The sequence below is a fragment of the Rhamphochromis longiceps genome, linkage group LG23 (assembly GCF_057381845.1).
Source record: "Rhamphochromis longiceps isolate RC_006_pf linkage group LG23, R_longiceps_female_GT1.1, whole genome shotgun sequence".
In the NCBI taxonomy this organism is placed as follows: Eukaryota; Metazoa; Chordata; class Actinopteri; order Cichliformes; family Cichlidae; genus Rhamphochromis; species Rhamphochromis longiceps.
Window position 1 is genome coordinate 12,738,742 of NC_140578.1, and position 26,377 is coordinate 12,765,118.

Here is a 26,377-nt window from a genome sequence, read left to right on the forward strand (position 1 = left end):
TAACTGAACAGAACAACTGCTTTTTGGAAATGTGATATGTACAGGAAGATTTAACGCAATAGGCCACTGGATGCAGACATGTAAAAGTCTTTGTTATACCTAGGTCATTTTTGGTCTTAATTGTTCTCTGTGTTTGTTCAATTTATGTATTAACACATGTTAATATATCCCAGTATACAAAGCAGGATCATATGGATCCTGTGTGACCCGTATAGCTCTGCTCATGGTGAAACAATGCACATAATTTGAAAATGCAGAGGAGTAAAATACATCCTGTACTTCTCATAAACATGGAAGATACAGGAGAAGATGAACACTGCACTGAACACAGCGTACTCACAGCTGGAGAAGATGAGCGGACATGAATGTTCATCCATTGGAAAGTTGTGCAGCTGCAGCTGGCACTCTGCGTTTATGGTCAACCTGCAAAGAGAACAAGATTTTCTTGTAATGAACCTCTTCTGCTTTGCTCCAGATGGTGTAAATTCATATTCAGGTTTTCAAAGTATGATCTCGATGGAATCGGTGGAATGTGAAAGGAGGAACAATCATTTAGCTATAAAAGCGTCCTCGCAGCTACATATTAGGGATTCAAGTATGATAATCAGCTAGTGTGATGCAGCTTCAAGTGTGAGAAACGTCTAAATCACAAAGCTACTGCACACTCGGGCAAAGAAGCTACTCTTCCATTTCAGTTTCAGCTTGTCCTTTGTAACCCCTGTAAAATGCTTCTTTATGCCCTTCCATGGTCATTTCTACCCAAAGAAAACATTGGCCATGAAACAAAACATCTGTGTAACATAATGTTAATACTGAGGGGTTTTTTTTGACTTGATAGAAAGTGAAAGAAGAGAGAAAGTATTTTGTTTCTTCACATACTCATTTAATGATTTACAAAATCTCAAAAATGTGCTCAAATCCTTTTTAGACTCAAGCATATAGAGCACTTCATGTTATGTATTTTATTGGATTTTACTTCCAGTTTGGTTTAGTTTCCTATGAGGTTTCTGGCCCACCTTGTTCAGCTATACAAGCTGAATGCCTCGTTACTCTTTGCAGTTAAGCTTTCCAGCTTTGTTAAAACAGATCTTCAGATTTTCCTTCTGTGTCAATGTTGTCCATTCCTTAAACTCTTGCTTCAGCCTATGCCTCTGGGAGTCTGATTGCACTGTTTGTTTTGGGGGTGTTTTTTAATTTTATTTGCTCTTTTGCCTGCATATTGCTGGCTTCAGATTAAGCCCAGTAATATAAATTTGAAATTTAGAATAGCCAAAATTATTATTTGATCCAGGGCTGAATCGCTAAGTTTGCTCACTTACAAAGAAACAAACAGACTCTTCTAGTTTGAGAGACAAACAAAAAACTAAAATCAAACAAAAACAAATATTATAAAAGTTGCATATTAATTTGCATGTCATTGAGTGAAATAAGTATTCAATCTCCTAGCAAGACTTTGTACTTGGCGGGTAAACTCTTGTTGGCCCGTTTCTTATTTTCGGTCAGCAGGTTAGCCCACATCTCACTTATGCGTTTCATATCCTGGAAGCGAAGCTCTAACTCTGTTTTGCTGTTGAACTCGCTGACGTATTTCAGTCATTAATTCTTTAAGTTACTTTACAATGAAAAACTTGAAAATTCTGTGATTGCAACTGAGACTGAATAACATCTGAAGATGCCACTCTGGACTCGTTAATCTGTCATTTTGTCTGTTCACCTTTGGGGCAAAGGTCACTGTTTCAGGGTAGACAGCCGATACAATAGACGAAACATATTCCTTTCACCAGTCACTGTGTATTAGTGGAGGCAAATTTTAAAATGTAAATTATAAAACCAAGCCCCTATCATCAGCCCTCCACCACCGTGCTGACAGTTGGTACGAGGTGTCAGTGCTAATGCGCTGTTTTGGTTTGTGTGTTCTGGAAGGACATCCCTGTTTTGGTCTCCTCTGTCCAAAGGACGTTGTGCCAGAAGTTTTTCCAAACCTTGCTGTGGTGCCACGTTCTTTTTAGACAAAAGAGACTTCTCCTGCCTCCTTTCAAACAAACCATACTTGTTCAGTCTTTTTCGAATTGTACTGTAATGAACGTTTACATTTAACGTGTTAACCGAAGCCTGTAGAGTCTGAGATGTAGCACTTTTTTTTCCTCCAGTTTCCGAGGATTTCACGGTCTGACCTTGGAGTGAATTTACTGCGACATCCACTGCCTTGGATGTTCTTCATTTATGAATAATCTTTCTCATTGTACTGCTCACTGTTACTGCCCATTCCAGATTAATGGGCAGTAGCACAATAACTGCTCAGGACTGAGATATCTCTCTGAGAATAGTCCATCTAACTCTACTCCATGTTCCATGTTCTAAATGTCCCACTGCCACACATGACAGGACACAGCAAGAGGGGACCGATGGCTTAGATCTTTTTTAGTGACACAAGGTGAATGTGCATAGTTTTATACAGTTTTCATGGCTTTCTCTGGCTGACTGTGCACTTGTGACAGCCTTTATTGTCCTTCAATGGATTTATAAAACTCAAAAGACAGTCATTTAGGTTGCTGTATCCCTCTCCCCAGGTCTATGTGATTGTATGCACTTTGACATAAAATAATAATATAATTAATAATAGAAAGGGGTAAAGCTGTACTGAGATATAATTAAAATAATAATAAAAAAAAAAGACAAAACCAAAAAGAGCAAATGGCATTTCTTATTTCACTGAAAAAAGAGGCTACAGGAAGTGATGAGGATGCCTTGACCTCTTTTTACATAATGGAATTGGTTCTGTTCACACATCAAACCATGTGACTGAGTAATCAACCATTAAAATAAGGAGAAAAAATCTTAAAGGATTATATTAATTATTCCAAAATGGCTTTCCCAATTTAGTTACAGTGAAGTATAAAAGGAATGCTCTGTACGTGTAGATTACATGTGTCACATTAACAAAAAGACGGTAAAAAGCGAAGAACAGCAGAGAGAAGGATCTTTGCAGAGTGACTCTGGTATGATCTTTCAGCCTCATTAAGGCATGGAACTGGGACAATACGATGCATGTGGGAGAGGCATGGATATCACAAAATGTCATCTCTGTTTACTCCAGCCAAGCCAGTGCACAATTAATACCAAATGACATTTCATAGCCTTCTCTCATGCCATCAGCGGATATTACTCCTCAAAGTTTGCACGCTTCTGAATAAAGCTTCATGAGGACCAATCTTTGTTTATGGCTTGACTTGGACACCGAAATGCTGCTACTTCTTTGTTGGATTTACTACTCTGTGTGAATAAAAAAAGTCTGATAGCCTTTAAAGACACTACGTGTGGAATACTTGGCAATACAGTTGCCTCAACAGAAAGTGTCAATTAAAAAATGTGAAGATGTCAAACATAAGGGCGGCTACAAAAAGACCGAGGACAGTCGAGAGATGCTTATTAGCGAAGGAGCATTTTATTATAAATGTGAAGTGCTGCAATTACAAAGAGTACTCGAGGGTACGAGGGTAGATGCCTCTGTAAATTGGTCTTATATCTCAAGCAACCAATTTGCACTTACAATAGTTGAAGATAGAGGCTAATTGCTCTTGCACTGCTCTGTTTGGACAATTGTGCTGCCTTCATTTTATTATTAAATAAGGACGCTAAATTTCCTTACAAGATGAAATGAATGGATGTTGCTGGCTCAAAGGTGACACGGCACAGAAAACATCAAGATCCAGAAAAGTAATTACAAAAATCATATGGAAAAAAATGTTGATATGCTATGTACCATAGGAATGATGTCACAGGGTTACAGAAATCCCACGTTTACGCAGAGGATTAATGTGCAGGTTTCATGCAGGCAATTTTCTGGACTGGGGAAAATTTTATGTTCTTGCAAGGAGTTAAAAGCAGACAGAGGACATTTGTTTTGCATTGCTGTTACATGCTGTGCAATAAAATAAAATGCCATCACATACTGAAGATGAAACATCCGATCACTTAACGCCTCTTCCTGCTAACTCAAGCAAAATTAGCAGTAAGAACAGTAACATTATCTTAACAACTGAAAGAATAAAGCCCACACTGCAGCATTTCTTCCTGTAATGAGGGAAGTGATATTTGGTGGCACATCAGTCCCACCTAAAAACACTGAAACTGGCTCAAATTACAGGATAAATGAGCACAGTGAGAATACAAAGACCCTTATAGAGAGCACATGTATCAGAAGCTTAAATGGGGCCGAATGAAACAACATACATTTCAAATTTTATTTATAAGCACAAGTAAATCTATTGTTATACTATGTTCACTATGTTATACTTTAACTATTTGTGTACATAATACTATATTGCCAAATTATGATTATGTGTCCAGTATTAAAACAAACAGAACTAAGAAATAAGCAAATATGGGGACAGACGTAAGAATGTGGGTATGCCATATGCTATTTATGGCACCTCATGCATACTTAGTGGATATACAAGTTTATGCATATACAATTAAGCCATGCTGAGAAGCATAGAGGCAAAAGAACACAAAAGAATGAGAATCTCTGTCCTGGAGTTGCCCAGCAAAAAGCCCAGACTTAAAATGCACCTGAACACTTTGACTCAATGCTTCAACTGCTCTACAAAGTCCAGCAGTAACGGTCTAAATACCTTTCAAAGTTTTCAGTTCAAAACTTCAAAAGGTGGCGGTTGGTACCACCACCTCGCAGCAGCCTAATAATTGGCTGGGTGTGGAGTTTGCATGTTCTCCCTGTGCCTGCATGGGCTAAATGGACTGAGCTTTATACAGTCCTTTTCTACTCTGCTTGAGTACTCAAAGTGCTGAACAGAACATGCCTCAATCACCCATTCACACACATTCATTGAAGCACTTGTTTCTACACCAAAGTGCTTTCTAGCTAACACTCACATAACAGAAAGCAACTTGGGGTACACTATCCTGCCCAAGGATACTTTGGCATGCAGATTGGAGCATCAAACCACTAACCTTTCGATTAGTAGATGATCTACCCTCCTGAGCTATTTATGTAGACACACTGTAGCAAAGTGGCAACCTGTCTGGGATGTACCCCATCTGGACAGCTGGGATATGCTCCACCCCCAAGTTTAATAAGCGGCTACAAAAATTAACTGAAGAATGTATGGATTAAGTACAGGGAGGTTCATCTTTGAATGCATGTAACTGGGGCATGAGTTTCACAGAGGCATTTGCAAGTGAAGAAGCGTCTGTGGTTAGTGATCGCACTAGATTTTTAGGGCATGGTATGTCTGGACACTGAACTGGACTTTGGGGGTCAGGTCAATTCGCAGGATTAAAGGGTTCCTTACACTCTCTGACTGTGTCTCCATATTTGTCCGGGTACGCTGAGGGACAATTCTGCATATCTTCTGACTGTGTTGTATTACAGTAAAACATGAACAGATGTCTGTGTTGAGTTCTGTCTTTACCTTAAGGTATAAAGTATCTTCCCATCGTTCCATATCCTGAGCAGCTGGTTAGGCATTGTAATCCAGTGGGAATCTGCAGTCTTGGAGTTTCTGAAGATGGTGTCAGGTAGCCAAATAAGTCCAACCATGTTGCTGTTCAGAGTCAGTATTTTCATTGTGCTGTTGTATCTGAGGCGACTGTCGGTCCACGTCTGGGCAAAGATGATGTCAATTTGATATTCCTAGAAAAACAAAACCAAACAACGCATCATTTTTTTTGCCATATTATAATCCAAACTATTAAAAAATAAAATACTAATGCTGTTCTGTGGCTATGGGAAGAAAACAGGAGCGATGTCACCTGCTAACCAGGATTATTGAATTTCTGTTTGTGAATGACTCTTTATAGGAGTATTGTGTGTGTCAGAAACACATGAGTCTATACCATCAATCATGTGTCATTTTCACCGGGGTCAGCGTCTATCATTTTATGTATTCACTTGGCCATATGTGACCAGTGATGCTTATTCCATCATTGGTCTGACCTTTCAAAGGCTACATTATTTTTTATCAATTTGTATTTTTTTGAATAAAATGGTAATTTACTACAATTAATGTGAAATATGTAAATGAGAATGAGACAGCTGATGGACAGACCGATGGCACGCCTGTGTTAACCAGCAGACCTGTGAAATGTAAAAAAAAAAAAAATCATATTGTTAAACACACTGCTGCTCACTGTATTCATTAAAATACTATATACTCTATTAGTTGTCCTTCATTCAAGCCTGAAGAGTAGGATGGACAGAGCTCTTCATCTGCAGCATCAAGACTCAAGAACAATTTACCACTTCAGCTCCATTTAGCTGACTCTGTGAAGTCTTTAAAAGAAGAACAATTGAATGGCATTCATTTTAAACTACAAAAACCCGTCCATGACTGTCTGTCCATCCATCCATCCAATTCAGGGTCGCAGGGTGGCTGGAGCGTATTCCAGCTGCCATTGAGCAAAAGGTGGGGTAGACTCTGGACAGGTTCCCAGTCTATGTCAGGGCTAACACGGAGAGACAGCCCACCATTCAAACTCACATTCACACATTTTTCTGCATTTTTTTTTTTAACCCTGAGAGTTTCATAAGGTGATATCCACATGAAAAATGAAAAAAAAAAATTAGGCATGAAAAATGCATTTGAAACTGACTGTTTTCTAATATTTTACTGGAGAAAAGTACAAAAAGTGCATTCTGGGTAAATTGTCAAGGCTCCATATCACCAAGTGCAATAGGTGGCTGCTCAGTACAGGTTAGAGCAAATCACAGGTCTCCTTTTACCTACATTTGATACCACGATCATTTTGTAGCCATTATTTCTTCTTAGTCAAATTATTTTCGAATTTTCATGGTAAAGTGAAAACTGAACCTCTGACATTCTCTCACTTATTTACATTTTTAGTCTTGACTCACTCTACTTCTTATCTAACTCTCAAATACATTATCTGAATCTTATCTCATGTAGGTTTTTAAATTCTCTCCTAATATTAAAACTACTTACTAACTCTGCCAAGAGTTATTATCAAAAAGCTTATATGCAGGTTACAGTCTTCCATTTAAGCAGGGAGGAAAATTTGAAAATGAATCCAGTAGCATACCACCGAAGAGCCGATGATGCTGTTGATATAAAGTCTTTTTTTTTCAGGATTTAAAACCAAACAAATATACTGTTATGACACTTCCTGGTATTTGTGGTGGTTTTAGCACCTGAAGGTGTAAAGTGGCAGTGAAAAGCCTCCTGCATTTCTCATGAGTAAATATATGTTCTCAATGTACAGTTCGGCCCAGTGTTGCTCTTATAAGCAAGCACGACTTCACTGAGTACGCTGAAATCCTGCACTCTATGGTAGCAGCACTCATGGAGTTGGAGGTTTTCTTGGTCTGCAGATGATGCTTAGACATTCACTCAGTACTTTTTAAAACCTAAGAAAATAAAACTAAAACAAAAAGTTATTTAAGACACAACGTGATTAAAGAACCACATCACTATTACATTAATTGCACATAGGATGCAATTTAATCAAGCTAACAATTGACTGTTATTCAAAAGATACAGTAACTATCCGTGTTGTGACAAGAAAACATATAAATCATGTAGATGAGCAATGATGAGTTGTGCTAGTGCGATCTGCGATATGCCAAGCTAAAATCCTCCTCAGCAACAGCTGAGTTCTTACAGTCCTCTGGTAACAATACAGACAAAGAAGTGAAGCATAATGAAATTAATGATAGCCTGCCCTCCTCCAGCAACCTACATCTTTTTATTCTGCTGCCACCGCCGGAGATGCATTTGACCTTTTACCCAGTCTCTGCACCAGTTTGAATAGCTCACCAATTAGAAGGAAGTCCATAATCAAGAGAACCACTGGGTACTCATGACCTTTAATTGTGTGGTGCTCAGGGGAATTCTAGCTTTGAGTGTGTTGTATAATTTCACATTAGAGGTAATTTTAACTATTCTGAAGGAGTATCGATCACACTTCCCCTCCCTGCTGCTTGCAGCTGCTTCCAGTCATTACAGCAGGTGTTACTGTGAAGAAAATGGGTCTTTCACCTCAAATGCCTCAGAGGAGCAGCTATATTAAGATTGCTGATGTAGAGATACTGTACATACTCATGTTAAATTTAAAGGTGCTGATGTGCATTACAAATGGACTCCACATGATCATTTCATTCAATATAAAGTACAGAATAAAAGATGTTCATCTTTCACTTTAACCAGCAAGGTTTTGATTTGCTGTCCAGTAAGAAAAAAAGAATAAAACAGCGTTTCCAGCTTTGTGTGGCAATGTCTCTCTACAAAAAGACAGAGGCATGAAAATAATGATTTTCCCAATTTGGTGTGACCTTCATCCCATTTAACACTATTATGATTAACTGCAATGTCACCTGTGAGCCAGGTGTTATCAATAAACTGGAAGAGTTGGACCTCGTTATTGCTTCTGTGGCTAAATGGGACCAAATCTCTGCGACCAGGCTTGAGCACCTGTGGAAAGACCCCAACTCCCCTCATTGTGTGTGAGTAAACCATGAAATTTCAGTTTTTGGGGAGTGGGGGAGCATGTAGTTCTTTTGTGCCGGCCGACTTCAAATTGGACAAACTTTGACCAATTGTGAACTGTCCCGACAGCTTGTGGCATTCGAGTTCCAGAGAAAATGTTAAACTAATAGGGCAGCACGGTGGCACGGTGGTTAGCACTGTTGCCGCACAGCAAGAAGGTCCTGAGTTCAATTCCAGCATCAGAAAGGCTGGGGTCTTTCTGTGTGGAATTTGCATGTTCTCCCCGTGTTTGCGTGGGTTCCCTCCGGGTACTCCGGCTTCCTCCCACCATCCAAAGACATGCAGCTTGAGGGGATAGGTTAATTGGATAATCCAAATTGTCACTAGGTATGAATGTGAGTGCGAATGGTTGTCTGTCCCTGTGTGTTGGCCCTGCGACAGACTGGTGACCTGTCCAGGGTGTACCCCGCCTCTCGCTCTATGACAGCTGGCATAGGCTCCAGCGACCCTGAAAAGGATAAGCGGATGGATGGATGTTAAACTAATTTCTTCAAGTCAGAGAATGGTGCATATAATTTAATTTTTGCTTGATGCATAAAGTTAAAAGATTAAAACTGATAAAACAAGTTTAAAAAAAAAGAGACTTTTCCATTTGATTACTTTTTGTATGATGGATTATGCAGAAAAAGTAGAATTGGGCTGAAAGATCTATCGCTTTATCACCTATTCAGGTTGTAAATTATGTTTTTTAAAAAGTAACTAAGTAACTAAGTAATTAATTACCTTTGAAAATAAGTAACCAGTAAAGTAACAAGATTACTTTTTTGGGGAAGTAATCAGTAATTAGTTACTGATTACTTTTTTCAAGTAACTTGACCAACACTGGTTACAACTGCTGTCGTAATGTTGGCTGATATGCAAATTTGAGTGTGCAGGTGCCTCTCCGTGATTTGTGCATACAGGGGGCGGACAAGAAAACATGTACGGATTGGCTAACTACCTGGAGACAACGTATATGATGACATGCCATGGACTGCCAGTCATTCATCCTCAGCTCACCTTAACCGACCGCTGTTTCTTTATACAGGAGCATGTAGGGGTGGACTGCCTTTTTATTTGATGACCTTTTTCTCATGTTTTTGTTAGTTGGGGAGATAAGTCATTGTCATTTGGTTTGATTCTTTTCATAGATAAGTTTGGTACATCCTTTAGATAGGCTCCCTTTTGTTTGTTGTTTTGGCGTTAGGTCCACCCCAAAGCTATAGTCCGTTCCTTTTGCTTTGTTAAAATTCACTCACTCTAAATAAATCACCATCAAAATTGTACTCGTTGTGTGATGTGCTGCTTGGGGTCATACGGGGATGGATCACCCTTATGTTATGGTCTGGCCACCCCTAGACGGGCCATAACATTATGCAATGTTTTGGTTTTTTTCATTCAGTGTATAAGAGTTATCACAGATGATGGTGAGTACCTAACTCTTAAGCTTTTGTGTTGTTTGGCTTTTGAAAATTGTTCTCCCTTAGAAACACTGACAAACATCAAAAACTACTAATTTTTCACAAAAGTCCTTTTGTTGTTCTCCAAAAATGTGATTAATTGTGTTTAAAAAGGTTACTATATTCTAAATGTAAAAAGTGCAAGCTACAAGCTATTTAAAAGCATGTGCAGAAGTGCAAACATGAGGTTTTTATAGAGGTTTTTGGTAATTGAAGATAATAAGGGTATTCTGTTCATTTGCAGTTTTGACATGTAGACATGGAAAATGCTTGACAAAATAAGTGTAGGTTCATATGAGGCACCAGTGTAAATTTACTTTTTTAAATACACTGTGGAGAAAGCTAAATATTATCCCATCATTTCTCATTCTGTCCTGTCTGACAGAAGTTAAGTTAGGTCACGCTGACCACATTTACTCTCATAATGGAATAATTCCTCATCAGCTTTTAAATCATGTGGACAAATGGGAATATTACTCCTTATTGAAAACATGCACATGGCTTAATGTCGAGGAATTATTCTGCCACAGTTTACCCGTTGTTTAAAGTGGCCAGAATGCAAATGAGACAGCCACCGGGCTGAATAATGGCTCAGGAATGAATGTACAGCTGAAATGTGAGGCAGGATGACACCTCTGCTCTGAACCGCCTGCAGTGGTTCAGCTGTTCAGGGCCATCTTCCACTAACCTTCCTGTCTTCTTATGTAAATACATCTTTGTTAATGACTTTTTTAGATGCAAAGCAATTTATAGAATAACCTTGTTCTGCACTGTGTCGCCTCAAATGGGTGGGATATGCCTAATCACCACATTCTGCCTATGCAGAGGAATACTTGAAATATAAAACATTAAAATTGCCTCTTTGACCCCTGCATGGAATTATGCATCTATAAGCTCTGCAGTAAGACACGCACACACGAGTTGTTTGATATATTATAATTTGTGGTTACAACTCAATTCCAAAACCGTGGGACACTGTAAATTGTAAATAAAAATGTAAGTAAAGTGAGTAAATTATATTTATATAGCGCTTTTCACAGATAAAAATCACAAAGTGCTTTACAACACAAGAAATGGAAATATAAAACAATGTAACAGTAAATAAAACAGCAATGCAAAACAATAAAAACACCATAAGAGGAAATTAATCAAATGCTTTTTTTTTTTTAAAATAAAAATGTCTTCAGCTGTTTTTTAAAAGAATCAATGGAGTCCGTGCAGCGTAGAGACAGTGGAAGAGAATTCCACAACCGTGGTGCCACTGCCAGAAAGGCCCGATCACCATGAGTTTTAAAACGAGTGTGTGGTACCACCAGCAGTCTCTGATCTTATGACCTTAAAGCTCGAGACGATGAATGTGGTTTCAGCAGGTCAGATAAATACTGGGGAGGTTGACCATGTAGGGCCCTAAAGGTTAGAACTAAAATTTTAAAATGATACCTAAAACTTAAAGTGAAGGGAGGCTAAAACAGGATTTTTTGTTAATTTAATCAACACCCAACTGGCATTTCTGTTCAGCTGGTTAGCTTTTGTGTGTAGACCGTGTTTCAAATAAAATAGGGCAACTTAGGTAACATTAGATGAATACATAAATCTTGCTTCTTTGTATACTATTATCAAAAGTTTGAGGTCAGGCCTTATTATGGGAGTTTCTCAGAAAAGGTGAACAAGACTTGACTTTTAACTGGACATTAAAAGGCAGCAGTAGAGCTGGCATGCTGATATGTGCCAACATATGAATATAGAATTGAAAATATAGAATAATGGATAGAATAAAAGAAAAATGAGAGCAAACTGCATTTTCACCCTTGGGTATTCATCGACTTTATTCCAAAGATTGTGGTTGCACTATTGGTGCCCAACTTCAAGTTCTTCAAGGATTATAAAGTCTATATTTTACTTCACATGAACTGAACTGAAGCACTTTCAGAACAAGTATTTCTTCTGAAAATCACAAATAGCTGTATCTTTCATTCTTGCCACATCCTTGTTTTCAACTACCTAGCAATTACCTGCCTGACTAAACATCGTCCTGCTAAAATCTGTAGCCTTTTAGAGTTGTATTGTTAATTTCCAATTCGTAAGTTCAGCGTGGGTCACTGCACCAAGAACGATAAACTAGGGCAAAGTGTACAGCTTCAGCCCTGCAGTGTGAAGCTGGCACTTAATGATTATGCAGAAAAAGACACAAAGTACATACTGTATCTGTCCTCTGCTTTGAGTCATCTTGGCACTCTCCTTCCCGGCTAAGGGTTTTCTTCTTGTACTTATTAAAGGCAGCAAAAGGTTACATGTAAGAAGGAGGCTAACTTTATCATCCATGTGGTAGGGCCTAGTGCTCAAAGTGCACAGATACAGTAGGTGAAGGCTGAAAACCAAATAATTCACACTTAGATTCAGTTTAGATTCGGGGCACGCGTGATCACAAGCATGTGATAAAACTGACTGCGCATACTGTTCTGGGTTATCTGGTTTTCACCAGATCTTTGCCATTTCTTGTGGTGTTTTCTGGACGTGTTCCCTGTCTCTGTCATCATTTTAACTTGAAGTGTAGTTTCTCATGTGACTTTTGTTTATCAGGTTTTCAGCAAACATCACAAGTTCATTCCCGTGTCTTCATCTGCATTTGGGTCAACCTCAACACACTGACGTGGTATGCAAACCTGTTTCTGCCTCACTCCGTTTTTTTTCTCCCACTGAAAGAGTCTGCTGAACGTAAATGGACTGAGGATGGTTTTAGCATGGATCGCTAGACCACGCAAACAATGGTTGTTGTGGTTTATTTTGGTTATCATTCATGTTTCAGAGTTGAGTTAACTTTATCAGCCCACAAAAAAGCTATCCGGTGTTTCTGTCTTTTAGTCTGCTTCAGCCAATTAAAAAATATATATTTCAAACCTTCTGCTAACACTCAACAGCCTTAAGTCCTCTGAACATTACTGATCATAATGGCCAGCATATCCAGTTAGCAGAGAACTTATCAGATACAGGTGACACTGGTAATGAATTAAGATTTTTAATTTCATCAACTGCCCAGCTACAGCTGATAATTCTGAGACCACATCCCAGCGCATGCATTCCTCCGGTATTCCTGCATGAAACTACAACCTGCCAACATGTGACTCGTCCCTGAAACTTGGACTAAAACCAGAGAAAAGAGAAAAAGGTGGACCAGTTCTGCTTTTTTTGACCTTTTCTGTTGAGTAGCAATGGTGGCTGCCAGTATTTTTGTTACTTCCTCTTAAATAAGGTAGTTGTTGACACCACACAAATGATCAATGATGAGGTCACTGTATGAACAAATAATTCCTAAGAGACTAAAGCTCAGGTTGCAGACAGCTCAACTTTTTTTTTCTACTGCCAAATCTGTGTGAAGATGTCTGAGCTGTTCAGACCTTCTGCTTATGACCAATCAGATGAAGTTATGTAGAGAGAGAGAGAGACATTATTTTATACACAACTTCTATCATTGCACAAATTTGAATGCATGTTAGACATTATGACTGTTAGTGCTAAAAGAATATTTTACTAAAGCTGTTAAAGCGGAATGAGGAATATTAACAAAAGACTGAGTAGCAGACTGATGAAGTTAGCAATGCTGTGTGTCTGAATGGCTTCAGGGTCATTAAAGAAATTGAATATATGCCAATAAAAGGTTTTCTCAAACCTTGATTCTTGTGCTGTTAGTTGAAGTTTCTTTCAGGGGAGAAAAAAAACAAACTAAAAGTATGGATGGAAGGCACTTTCTGAAATACAGTAATGTCAAGGACAGAGAGTCACATCACTGGGCCAGAACGAGACCTGGAAAAACTCTAACAGAAGCTGAAAATACCTGCCAAGTAGGGCTGGGCGATATGGCCTAAAATCCATATCGCGATATAATTTGAAGCACGTGCGGTAACGATATATATCACGATATATTCTTTTCTTCTGTATAACGTATTTTCCACACTATAAGGCACACTTAAAATCCTTTAATTTTCTCAAAAATCGAGTGTGCCTTATGTATGAATTCTGGTTGTGCTTACTGACCTCAAACCGATTTTGGTGTGCAGAAATCTGTTAAAAAATGTTTTGATGGATTCTCAGAGTATTACGGCTGCCGTAGTAAGGAGCTTCGCGGAGTAATCTGGGTCCAAAACTCCGTCCGCTTCAGGTCCCAAAGTCAAACGAACGGTCTAAATTCTTTCATCTTTAATAAAATCATCAGCGTTGCTGCTTTAGCAGGTGTAACATTAAGTTTAACATCCATGCATCCATGAAAACAGAATTTATTAGATTTAACGGAGTTAGAAGTTAACAGGAAGTTAGCCTGCTAGTTTCCACCTAAACATTTCATACCATGTTCTGACTGAGAGATTTTTGAAACTAATTAAAACGTACAGCTCTGCTACCACTTCCAACATAAATGAAGACAGGAAACTAAACAGCAGTGGCGTTTGCAGGGTTACTGAAGTTCGACTACCTGGTATATAATGTTGTGCTACGTGATTGCTAGCGACATAGCTATGTTAGCATAACATTAGCACAGTGAAGCTGGAGGATGAACGCCAAATTTTTTTCCACTCGATAAAAGTTAACGTGAGGGATTCTGGTGGTTAGGGACAAATGCAATCGCGTAGCAGGATGCTATACACGGGCCAAACTTCAGTCAGGAGAACAACTGGGATTATTCATCCACAATACGAGGTTAGTCATTAATATACTGCAACAACATGGGAACAGAACAGCTGCGAGAGAATTCAACATTAATAAATCAATGTTACGGAAGTGGAGGAAGCGCAGTTTTTGGCTTTCCCCACATTTCAAAAGTGCTTCATCTCTTTGCTATGACTGTCGCCCGCCATAATTTGCAGATGATAATGGTTGTAGCGCTGCGATGCTTTCGACCAAAACAGGCGCAGCTTGATGACATCATCAACATGCGCTATCACGATAGAGCGATATAGTCAAAATCTCTATCGTTGGCCAATTTATATCGTTTCTATCGTATATTGTTTATATCGCCCACCCCTACTGCCAAGCAAGGTTACTAGGTAGTCGCTGACTCTTAGATTACTTAAATAAACTGTGAAGAACAAATATATTAGAAAAAAACCCAAGGATTATTTATGTCTTTTGATACAGTGGCTGTACATTAACTCCCAAAAACAACACACTGTGACATCCCCAGAGGTGCTCAGACTCTCCCACATAACTGCATCACTGAAACTGATACCTCAGGTTTTGCAGATTTTATCAGACAATCTGCCCTGCAAGAGAACAAACCAAAAACACACTGAATCCTTCCTTCCTACTAGGAAAATTTGCTTCTGTTAACAGTAGGCAAGACAAAGAGGATCCTTTGTACGCACAGGTATCATGAAAATTATGAACACTGCTAAAAACAGAAAAGATATTTCTGAGTTCATTAAATACTAACTGAACCACACGTGAAGAATATTAATATTCCAGAGACCTGTTCTATGTTGTGTTACTGAGAGCCTCATAATTTGATCCTCATGCTGATGGCTTAATTTCCCAAATCTTCAGCCACAAAGTAAAAATAAGAAATGCAACATTCTCTTTGTTCAACTAGACGCTTTGTAACTGTTAAACCATCAGTTACAAAACTGTTCTTTACACCATGGATGAGAAATGATCAAGGTCATTTTGTATTCTAGCAGGTGTGAGCCAAACAGTTACAGTGACTGCAAACTGCAGGGACATTACAAATTAATGTTATGGTGGGAGCTAAAGAAAACCACACGAGCAGGGATGTTGGAGGAGCTCTGCCAGCAGCTTCTTTCTGCAGCAGGAAATGAGCTGGCATAAATACTGTGTTTCTCTGGTCATCCAGTGTATAACAAACAGCTTGTGAGTGGGAAGCTCTCAGTGAGAAAAGCATTGTTGGCTTTTGTTTGGCAGGAATTCCTTGTTTACAGGAAATATATAAATAAATAATATAACCTACTTTAATTAAATATATCACAAGGTAACCCTAACCCAAAGGAGAATTTACAAGTGCATAATGTTTAGATGATCTGACTGAACTAATTCTGGCTGCTGGTTAATGTGATGATGGTTGTTCTTAACATGAGTCTGAAAATACAATGTACTGAAGTTTATATAATAAACTATGAAATATTTATAGAGCACAAAATTGCAGCAGTTGCCTCAAGGCGCTTTATATTGTAAAGACCCTACCCCTCATAATCTTGATTTATGCACTTCATAAAATGCTGATTTTATTGCATTAAATACCTTACACAAGAAGCACATTTCTTTGGGACTGACATGCAAATACACTAAATTATGACCATAAACCAGCACAAGAGGAACATTTGAGAGATCCAGGTGTATGACACATTGGTGTATGGTATTCTAATTCGGGAGCGTCAAACACATGGCCCTGAAAAGTCCAGTCTGATCGACTCTTTCACTTAGGAACACATGGAAATTACCATGTCAGTTTACAGTTTACCTCCGACAAAGTTTTCACTAATGGAAAGACCATTACTTGGACAAAAAAAACTGGAGGAGCAAATCAACAGTTTAAAATAAACAACTTATGGAAAAGAAGTCTGCTTATAATTATAGGACAAAGTCCTGGTAACAAGCTGCCAGTGGTTTTTCTGTAATATTAAGTCTTCAATTCTTAAAGTTTAAGCCCCAAAAGCTTTTCTCCTCATGCTGTCTTTAATTCATTTCAGCAGCATTTAGATCATGTAGAAAACCACAGAGGTATTATTGAAATTGTACTTTTTAAATATAAAAGTTTGTTTCTGTTTGAGGTATGGCTGAGTCTTGCTGTAGTGGGCATCGGGGGGATAAAAGCAATTCTAACTGTACTTTTCATCAACTGATTAGCGCCGCTTGGTGATTTCCACCCACCAGGCTCAGGAGAGCAGTTAGGAGCTCATTATATCTTAATACAGCACAGTGAGGTAAAGAAGACACGACAGTCACTTGTTTTCTTTTCAGAAATAATATGATCACCTTTTAATAAAAAAAACCCCTTTCTTTAGTGTATATGCATATATAATATAATACAGTACTCTGAAAAGCATTAACCTTCCCTCTAATTTCTCATTAAACAGATTTTAATATTAGACAAAGATAACCCGAGTGAATACAAAATCTCTTTTTTAAAATCATTTATTTTATTAAGGAAAAGTGGGTTATCCAAGCCTGCCTACTCGTCTGTGGAAAAAAAAGAAACATGCACGTGTTGTGCAACCCTTGGCAGCAAGAACTGCAATCAAGTATTTGTGATATCTAGCAACGAGTCTTTCACATGCAGGAATTTTGCCTTTGCAGAATTGTTTTAATTCGGCTACACTGGAGGTTTTTTTTAGCATGACCATGTCACGTCGGTGTGTGGAGAGAGAGAAGAGGGGACCCAAATGCAGGATTCGCAGGCTGATTGAGGATGTGGACGGTGTTTATTATGAAGACAGAATGAACAGAACATGACAGATTGCACTAAACTGAATGACTGGACTGGACTGGAAACACACGCGGAACCAACAATGATGAGACAAGGAACTAAGAGAAACCGAGGGCTTAAATACACTGGATGACGAGAATGATTAGAAACGGGTAAGAACACAGCTGAACTAAATCGAACTAATGAGACAATGGAAGTAGAACTTGGCGTAATGCACACAGACAAAAGGCTAACACAACAAAACAGGAAACATGCATGTAAACTAAATACTGACAAAAGTCCAAACAGAAAACACTGACAGAACAGCCTGTTTAAGGTCACGCCAAAGTATCTCAGTCTGATTTAAATCCAGGCTACTTCACAACCTTCATTCGTTTTTTGTTTTGCTTTTCTTTTTAGGACCTTTTCCTTCACTATTTTCTGGTAGAGAGGGGAATTCTGATGTTCCTTTTCCTGCTGCCGTTACTTGTATGATATGACGGGACTCAAACCTTCCAGAAACTTCAGCTTTTTTCTCATCAGGTCACAGAAGATTTTCCAAAGATCTGTTATTCAGTTTCTTTAGATTGCGGGACGACATGTTGCTTTTTGAGATCTTTTAGCCTACTTCACTTTGTCAGGCAACCTCCGTTTAAGTGATTTTTTTTCTTTATTCGACAGGTCAGGCAGTAATCAGGTCTGGGTTAATCACAGTTAATTCATGATTTAACAAGAGTGAGCAATTATTTTTCCACACAGTTTCCCCCCTAATTAATTAAATGATTTAAAAACTACATTTTGTATTAATATTTGTTTTCTTTGTCTAATATCAAAATTTGTTTAATCTGAAACATTTAATTTGATAAATATGCAAAAAAAACCAAACAAAATTTAAAATTAGGAAGCAGGCAATAATTAACTTTTTCACAGGAGTGAATATATATAAACTCATTTCCAGCACCTTTGTTTAGCCATTACATTCAGCTTTTAATAATAGCCGGAATACATACAAAAAATGAATAATGATAATAAAAAATGTAATAACTTTTAATTTCTCTTCAGATTTGGGTCGAATCTGAATACTCTGTCTTTAAAGTGGACGTGGAATTTTTAGTCCTTATCTCCTGACACAGTCGTGCATGTTTGAAGAGTCTGTTCTTTAGTTATTACAAGTCACTTTTTAAATGAAGTTGTTCAAAGTGGAACTTCATTGTGTTTGCAAGACAGGGTGAACTTTTGGTACTGTAATTAAATCTTACATGTAGAAGTCCTTGTCCTGTCCTCACTTTTTCATAGCAGCTGGGACATGACATGTAATATATTATCTTTTGTGGACTCGCTTCCTTCTGACAGGTTTAGAAGACAGGCAATTTATCAGGTATACTATTTCCTCAGGAGATTCAATAAACAGCCTACAAAAAGCTGTTTTTACCAGCAACATGAACAAGCTTTTAGTAAGCACACTATTAATCAATGTTAGACAAACATTTAAGTGTTTTCTGTAAAGATGAAAGTTTTTTATCTGTTCTCAGATAAAACTTTAGTGTGAAAATAATGCCACACATTTCACCTGTATTCAGTGTTAACTCATGATGTTCAAGATGATGACAATACCTGATATCTTAGCATTTATGCCAATTAGCATTAAGCATAAAGTCTTTCCAAAATAGAAATACATTGATCAAATTTAGGGATTGTTGTAAGATAAATAATCTTCAAAGACAGTTTTTCAAATTGACCAAATTGACCTCTTGTAAAATTCTGGTTGACTAATTTCTCATAGACTTCATTTTAAGAATAAAAATAAGCGTTAACTGGAAAAATAATAATAAAGTTCAAATCTATACAACTTGGACAATGTCTTTTAATCTGTGCTTGCTGGATTCATGCGTGAAGAAATAAAATTGTGCTGCTTGCTTTGACAGGAGTGACTTTGGTTGGCAAACCTCTGAACGCAGATACAGATACGCACAAACTATGCTTGAATGGAAGAACGTTAGCATCTCAGTATGAATGTTTGAGATTCAGAATGAAGGGTTTCATTTTGTCTCCGGCAGTACTTCGACTTCACGAGTTCTACGTAGGCGCTGCCAGCTTTTCGTCACAGGACTAGGCATAATGTATAAGGGAACAAATGAACACTAATCGGGCCATTGTTAAAAATGTCACCACAGGTGTGCAGAAAAGTCTTTGACATGTGAAAACGGTCTGCTGAGTTTCTTCAGAAAGGAATTAATCACCACCTGTCTCTTGGAGAAGTCATGGCACCCTGAAATAAACGTTGCATTGTAATTAGAACCAATACAAGTATGACAACTGATGTGACCACATGAACTGCTCTGTGACTATACGATTTACAATACTGTAAGCTGGTTGCACAGCAGAGACGGTGCTTTACAGCCTATAGAGCACTTTATAAGCAGTAAAGCTGATTCAAGGACAAATTACATATTTACAAATTAAATACTTATTTGATCCCTTGCTAAATTTGTGCATTTGCTCACTTACAAAGAATCCAAAGATCCAAAAATAAAAATTGAGAAATTTTATGCAACTTTTGCATGTCATTGAGTTGAGAGAAAGTATTTGATCTCCGACAACCCAGTCAGAATTCTGGCTCTCAATCAGTCAATTAATTATAGATGCTCCTGATCATTTCATTATCTGCATGTACGACACCTGTCCATAGAATCAATTTCTTCCATTCAAACTTCTCCACCACCTGGAAAAAGCCCAAAGACTGCCTCACATCAGGAACAAGATTGCAGACCTGCACATGGGCTACAAGACCATCTGCAAGAAGACTGACAAGAAGGTGATAACTGTTGGTCATTTTATATTTCTCCTATTTCCAAATAATGTAACCATCAGTTACCTTCGGTCTGCAACTCCGTCAAAGATCTTGCCTCTTTGGGTGAAGATAAAAGGCAGTTGATCAGCCCAACACTACACAGCAGTTGAGACTGCAGTCACCAAAAACATCGCTGGTAACAAAGTATGCTGTAATTGAGTGAAATGCTGCAGTGCAAAAGAAGGCGCAAAAGAAAATGAGCGCACCGCACAGCTTTGTATTCAAGCTGTTTGGCGTCAACTTGACCCACTGTGTTGGGAGGAAATGGAAACATTAGGTTTGGGGCTGTTGTGTTTGATAAGGAAACAGGGCGTCTTCACTGCATTGGGGAGACCAATGGACAGGGCCATGTACTGGAAAATCTTGGACGAGAACCTCCTTCACTCAGCCAGAAGACTGAAAATTGGTTGTGGATAGATTTGCCATCATCACAATCACACAAAACATACCACCAAATTTATAAAGGAGTGGCTAAAGAAGAAGTAAATTAAGGTCATGGAGTTGCCTAGCAAGTCTCCAGACCTCAGTTGCCAAGCGGAAGCCAAGAAACTTGAATGATTTAGAGAGTTTCTGTAAAGGGGAGTGAGCCAAATTCTCTCCCAAGATGTATGCAACCCTGGTGACCAACTACAAGAAAAGGCTTACCAACAGGAGTTTCTCCACTAGGTAATAAATCATATTTTGTTTCAGAATCAAATATTTATTTGTAAATGAATTTTTAAGTTTTATGAAATACATTTTTCTGGATTTGTGGTTGACATTCTTTCTCTCGCCAATAAAATGAAAGAACCATAAACTTTAGAAACTGTTCATTTCTTTGTTAGTTAAGCATACTCACAAATTAAGCACAGGGTCAAAAGATATTTCTCCCACTGTCTCAAATATCCCAAATATAAACTTCAAGGCTTGCTTTTCATTTACTGAAGCCAGAACATCAAAGCAACAGTGAAACATTCAGCATGACAAAATGGATCAATACAGGAACAAGTAAGCATGTCACAATGATTCTCCTCTGACAGGAGGATTTGGTTTGTATCTGAACACAAGCAGATCTAATTTATTTCCTGCTTTTCTTCTGGGTCACACAGGTCTGTGCAAGCACTGCACTTTCCTCTTCCAGACACTGTGACAAAAAGTAGCTTTCAGTTTGCACCAACAGCAAAGCTCGAGAGCTGTATCAGGTTTGAGGAAAACGCTGATGTCTGCAGCTACAACGAAATCTTTTTTTCTTTCCTCTTTTTTTTTTTGTGAAATAAAGTGACTAAAAGCGTCTGTACATTCATCATCTGTGACAAAGTCACTCAAGTGGCAACAGTGATGACAAGGTTAAAGCCCGCGGCTAACCCATGGTGCAACCACAGAGGTGTTTTTGCCTAATTTTGCTGATTAGACTTTGGAAAAACTGTGTGTGGGTGTGTGAAGACTGTTGAACTGACAGCCAGCAGAAAAGTTGATAATGGATGGGTGGAACAGCTTACACATGTATGTTACACATGAGATGGTTTAACCACCCAGAATAACTAAAGACACGTGCTTGTTTTAGAAAACTGAAGCGAGCTAACACTAGCATTTAGCTTTGAGTACATCTGGGCCTGGTTTAGGCTATAGCCGAGACAATACTGGATATGGTTCTATCACAGTAGTTTCATAAACATAGTATTTAGTCTTTCCCAAGCAGGTTTGTCATGGCCACAATTTGCTGCAGGATTTCATCCATCAGCAGCAGTGCATAGCTGGTGGCATGGTGTGTTGGTCCCGGGTTTAACCTCTTCCTGCTGGCATGTAGCAGAGTGTTGTAGTTTTTGTAGAGGACCAAAATATGGAGATGGAGAAGTCCATCCTGTCACTGCTTCAACTCCTCTCCACTTTCACCTTCAGATGAGTCAGAGTTGGATTCTAGATGGTCTGTTTCTACCACTGAGGCCTCCTCCATGTCAGCTTCAGTCCTCAGAGGAGGATGAGGCATCACCTTCACAAATATTTTGCACAAGCATTTCCAGAGCCTCCTGTGTGCTGCAAAGTCTTGCAATCTCCAAACTGACAGCTCTTGCACTACTGACCATACTTTAAGCATGGGTGCAGTGCAAAACACTGTCAAATTTTGTTTTGGTTCTTGCTGCTAAGAGATCTTTAAAGCTCTGACAGGTTACTGATCATTTACTGTTATTGAATTATTTTATAAACCCGAGCGTCACCTTCTAAGAGAAAAAACTTGAAGGTGAACATCTCTCTCTCTCTCTCTCACACACACACACACACACACACACACACACACACACACACACACACACACACACACACACACACACACACACACACACACACACACACACACACACACACACTTTAGTAGCAAGGCACTCTTGCAGAAAATAGAAAAAGTGTGAAATGTGCATGCTTTGAACGGTAAAAGGTGGAAAAAATAAAAATTAAAAATTGAAGGCAAGTAGTCCAAAATAAAATCTGAACATAAAGGAACGCATTAGTTAATGTCAAAATAAATGTGGGATCATGATTGATAATTTTCAATGGGGCATTTTTGGGCTTTAGGATAAAATTTGGCCGTTTTTGCATAGCTTAGCTATTTTAAGCTAATTTAAGGAACTGAGGCAACAATTCTAAAATGAAAAACAAAAAACAAAAAAACAAATCACCTGGAAAAAATTATCTATATTTATTCAGCACAACCAAAACAGCATGAAAACAAAAAAAGAAAATGGAGTGGCACAAAATGTCCCCAGGCTCATCTGAGGTGTAACGGAACTAACCGTGCTCGTAAAGAAGACCATATTTATCTCCATCCATCCATCCATTCACTTCCGCTTATCCTTTTCAGGGTCGCGGGGGGCGCTGGAGCCTATCCCAGCTGTCATAGGGCGAGAGGCGGGGTACACCCTGGACAGGTCGCCAGTCTGTCGCAAGGCTAACACACAGGGACAAACAACCATTCGCACTCACATTCATTTGCACATTCACACCTAGTGACAATTTGGGTTATCCAATTAACCTATCCCCACAAACTGCATGTCTTTGGACGGTGGGAGGAAGCCGGAGTACCCGGAGGGAACCCACGCAGACACGGGGAGAACATGCAAACTCCACACAGAAAGACCCCGGCCTGATGTTAGAATTGAACTCAGGACCTTCTTGCTGTGCGGCAACAGTGCTAACCACCGTGCCACCGTGCTGCCCTACCCTATTTATCTACTGGGTTATATTCCTTGTCCCTTCTTTATTAATGAAATAAATCAATATTTATTTACATTTAACAAGAGAGCAAAGAGTAGTTTGTGTGAAATAAGTCAGAGATAGACAAAGCTCATGAAAATACATAAAAAGGAGACTGATTGTTAAAGCACTTAATACAACATTAAAAGGGGGAAAGTTAATAAAAAAGGAAGTGATGTGGTTGTGAAGCAGTAAATAAAATGCTGATTGATTGACATATTTTGCTGTATTAAATATTAGCCTATAGCTGGCAACCCGTAGTGTTGGCATCAAATAGCAAACTTTGATGACTGTTTAGGCAGCAAAAGATCGATAATTTGCTTTTCTGCAATCTCATATATGCCAATGCGTTCAAGCAATTGGCTGAATCAGTGTATAAAGAAATTGATAGATTATGTGTTAATCATATCATGTTATCAAAAATGAGAGATTTGGATGGATTTATTGATTGGCACGTGCTGACTGCATTCCTTTTACAATCAGGACTGGAGAGCAGCAGACTGCTGAAACACCAAAGGAGGAGGAAATATGGCGAAGAGGTGAGCCTCCAAAAGACTAAATAGAGGTAACACATTTTTTAAAGGGGCCATTATGGCACAATGGAAGCAGAAGCTCTGAGACCAGGGCTGTGAAAGTTTACAAACCACATAAAATCTCTTGCATGAATGCTTTGTGAGCATCACAATTTAAATAATTTTTTCCTCAAGGTTTTGCTAATGCTGCTTAAAGAACAGTAACAAAGATGAAGAACTAAAATTCCTTATTTCAGTGTCAATCTGTGAACAGACAGCCTAACACACCTGACTAAACCAGTAACAGCAGTAATAGTATGTCATACTGGCATTAGAAAAAAACTACAGTAATTAACCAAACGATGGATTTTATGATGAAGCATTGCAGGCCTTACCTTTGTCCTCACTTACTTCTCTTATTTTACAGACTTAATGCCACACAAACAGAAATGATCCTGTTTTTTGTTTGGCTCAGCAGTTCTTCCTTTTTGGACTAAGCAACTCACATCCCTCAGCTTATCAGACCATCAGTCCTCTCTCTATCTTCTTCAGAAGCCCCTCCCTCATTCTTCACATACACTCTAAGTGTGTTAAAAGTGCCCATCTCTCACCTCTCTTAACAATTTGTATGCTTTCCTCCTCTTCCTACATCCAAACTGATCTCATCCCTCTGATTTGACAGCATTTAAGCCTCTCATGCTGCAGGCTCCTCAGCCTTTGGGAGATGAGGTTTTATTTATTTATTTCATTTTCATTTTTCTGTGCTGATTTCTTGTGATATTTGTATGTTGTCCTTGTACTTTTTCTTTCTTTTCTTCTTTTATATTGAGGATTGGAGGAAACATAAAAGATAACGAGCAAGGCTATGCTTTAAGCAGAATTATGCTGTGCATAATACATGCAGAAATGTAAGGAGAGAATTTAAACTATAAGAAGTGTTACATTTATTTATGCAAGTTTTGGAATAAATGTCAGATTAAATTTTAAAGCCAACATGTTAAAATAAAATATAACCCTTATACTGCACAACAGAGGGGGGGAAAAGTGCTAAATACTGCACTAAATGCTAAAATACTATTATATACTGATTAGATATGTTTGTACATTAAAATCATCAAAGTGGAAAGTTACATATATTCATATGTCGCTGCTTGAAAAGATAACAGTTAGTAAATAACTGTTAAGTAAGTAACTGCTAAATAATAAGTTATGGAAACAGATTTGACAGATAAATGAAGTGGTGATGCTTTAAGATGAAAGATAAAGATGTTGTTCTGCATTTGTTTTGGTACCAGCAGGAGAATTAGACCTATTACGCTCATTTCCCGAGCGCACCGCACAGCTTTGTATGAGCACAGCTCAAAATAATCCTCATTTACTTTATCAGGGACTCTGTGTCTGAAACAAGCTGTCTCCCTTTAAGGTAGCGTTTATCTGATTGGCTGTCCCCTGCAAACCAGCAGGTGACTGGAGCTTATGTACTCGCAGCACTGCCATGCCCTGAGATGACCATATTAGGAATATCCACTCTCTATTATGCCCGACAGATCCATTAGGAGAAAAAAAAAAACAAACTCTCAGAGATAAATATTAATATCATTCAAAATTCATAATGAATTTTGGCCATGTTGTATAAGATGTTCCAGTGAAATTATCTTATAAATGGTGAGTACCAAAAACAGGTAAACATATTTGTGTTAGGATGGACCTAAAATATCTTTATCTGCACACAGACAGGTAAACTGTTCTGAATTAGTTCAAGTGTCAGTCGCTGACATCCAAAAGTTTGAATCAGCTGCTGAGACACTCTCACCTTTCAACCTGTGCACTGTGTATTCCTCATAAACCCACATGTACATATAATTTCATGTAGATTAATGGAGAAAGGGCTGACTTACCATATTTATTGAAGAAACTGGCCCGATACTGTTCACGTATATATCAACGTCAATGACAGTTGGTTTAACTGCAGGGGAAACAGAAGAAAAAGGGTAAAGAAAATCAGTGCTGATTGAGACATTTAAAAACCATACCTGCCTCTTTGTAAATCAAAGAGAAGCAGAGCGAAGATGCATTAATGAAAATTTACTGTTCAGAATTATTTAAAGAATGAGCAGCTGCTGAGAGAAGCAACCCTCTGGAAGTTCTGGTTGTTAAAAATCTTTAATGCAGCAATTATGCTGCGTTTTCACCAACGGGCCACAGACTGCACCACAGTGCAGCGCAGAATTACACTTTAATTTCAGACAAAGACAACTCCATGTAGAATATCAGAGGAAAATCAGAAGTAGTCCACTGGGTCTTGGTCCCACTTTTCCCTGCAGGTTTTCACCCTCGCCAGCTAATCGTGAGCTGAATTACACCCGAGACACCAGCTAAATGCAATTAAGTGATAAACCATTGGAGCCTCCATCTCT

The 26,377-nt window shown here is 38.5% G+C and overlaps 1 protein-coding gene across 2 annotated transcripts in view; it reads right to left on the reverse strand.

Moving 5' to 3' along the window:
- The window catches only part of gabrg3 (gamma-aminobutyric acid type A receptor subunit gamma3), a 77,705-nt gene that overhangs the window by 18,296 nt on the left and 33,032 nt on the right, over nucleotides 1-26,377 (reverse strand). For both annotated transcript variants that reach the window (XM_085397925.1, XM_085397924.1), the window contains exons 3-5: nucleotides 25,859-25,926; nucleotides 5,433-5,653; nucleotides 341-423 (exon numbers count right to left, since the gene is read on the reverse strand). In XM_085397925.1, the coding sequence (XP_085254051.1) occupies nucleotides 341-423; nucleotides 5,433-5,653; nucleotides 25,859-25,926 (372 nt within the window). The remainder of the gene's footprint in view (nucleotides 1-340; nucleotides 424-5,432; nucleotides 5,654-25,858; nucleotides 25,927-26,377) is intronic.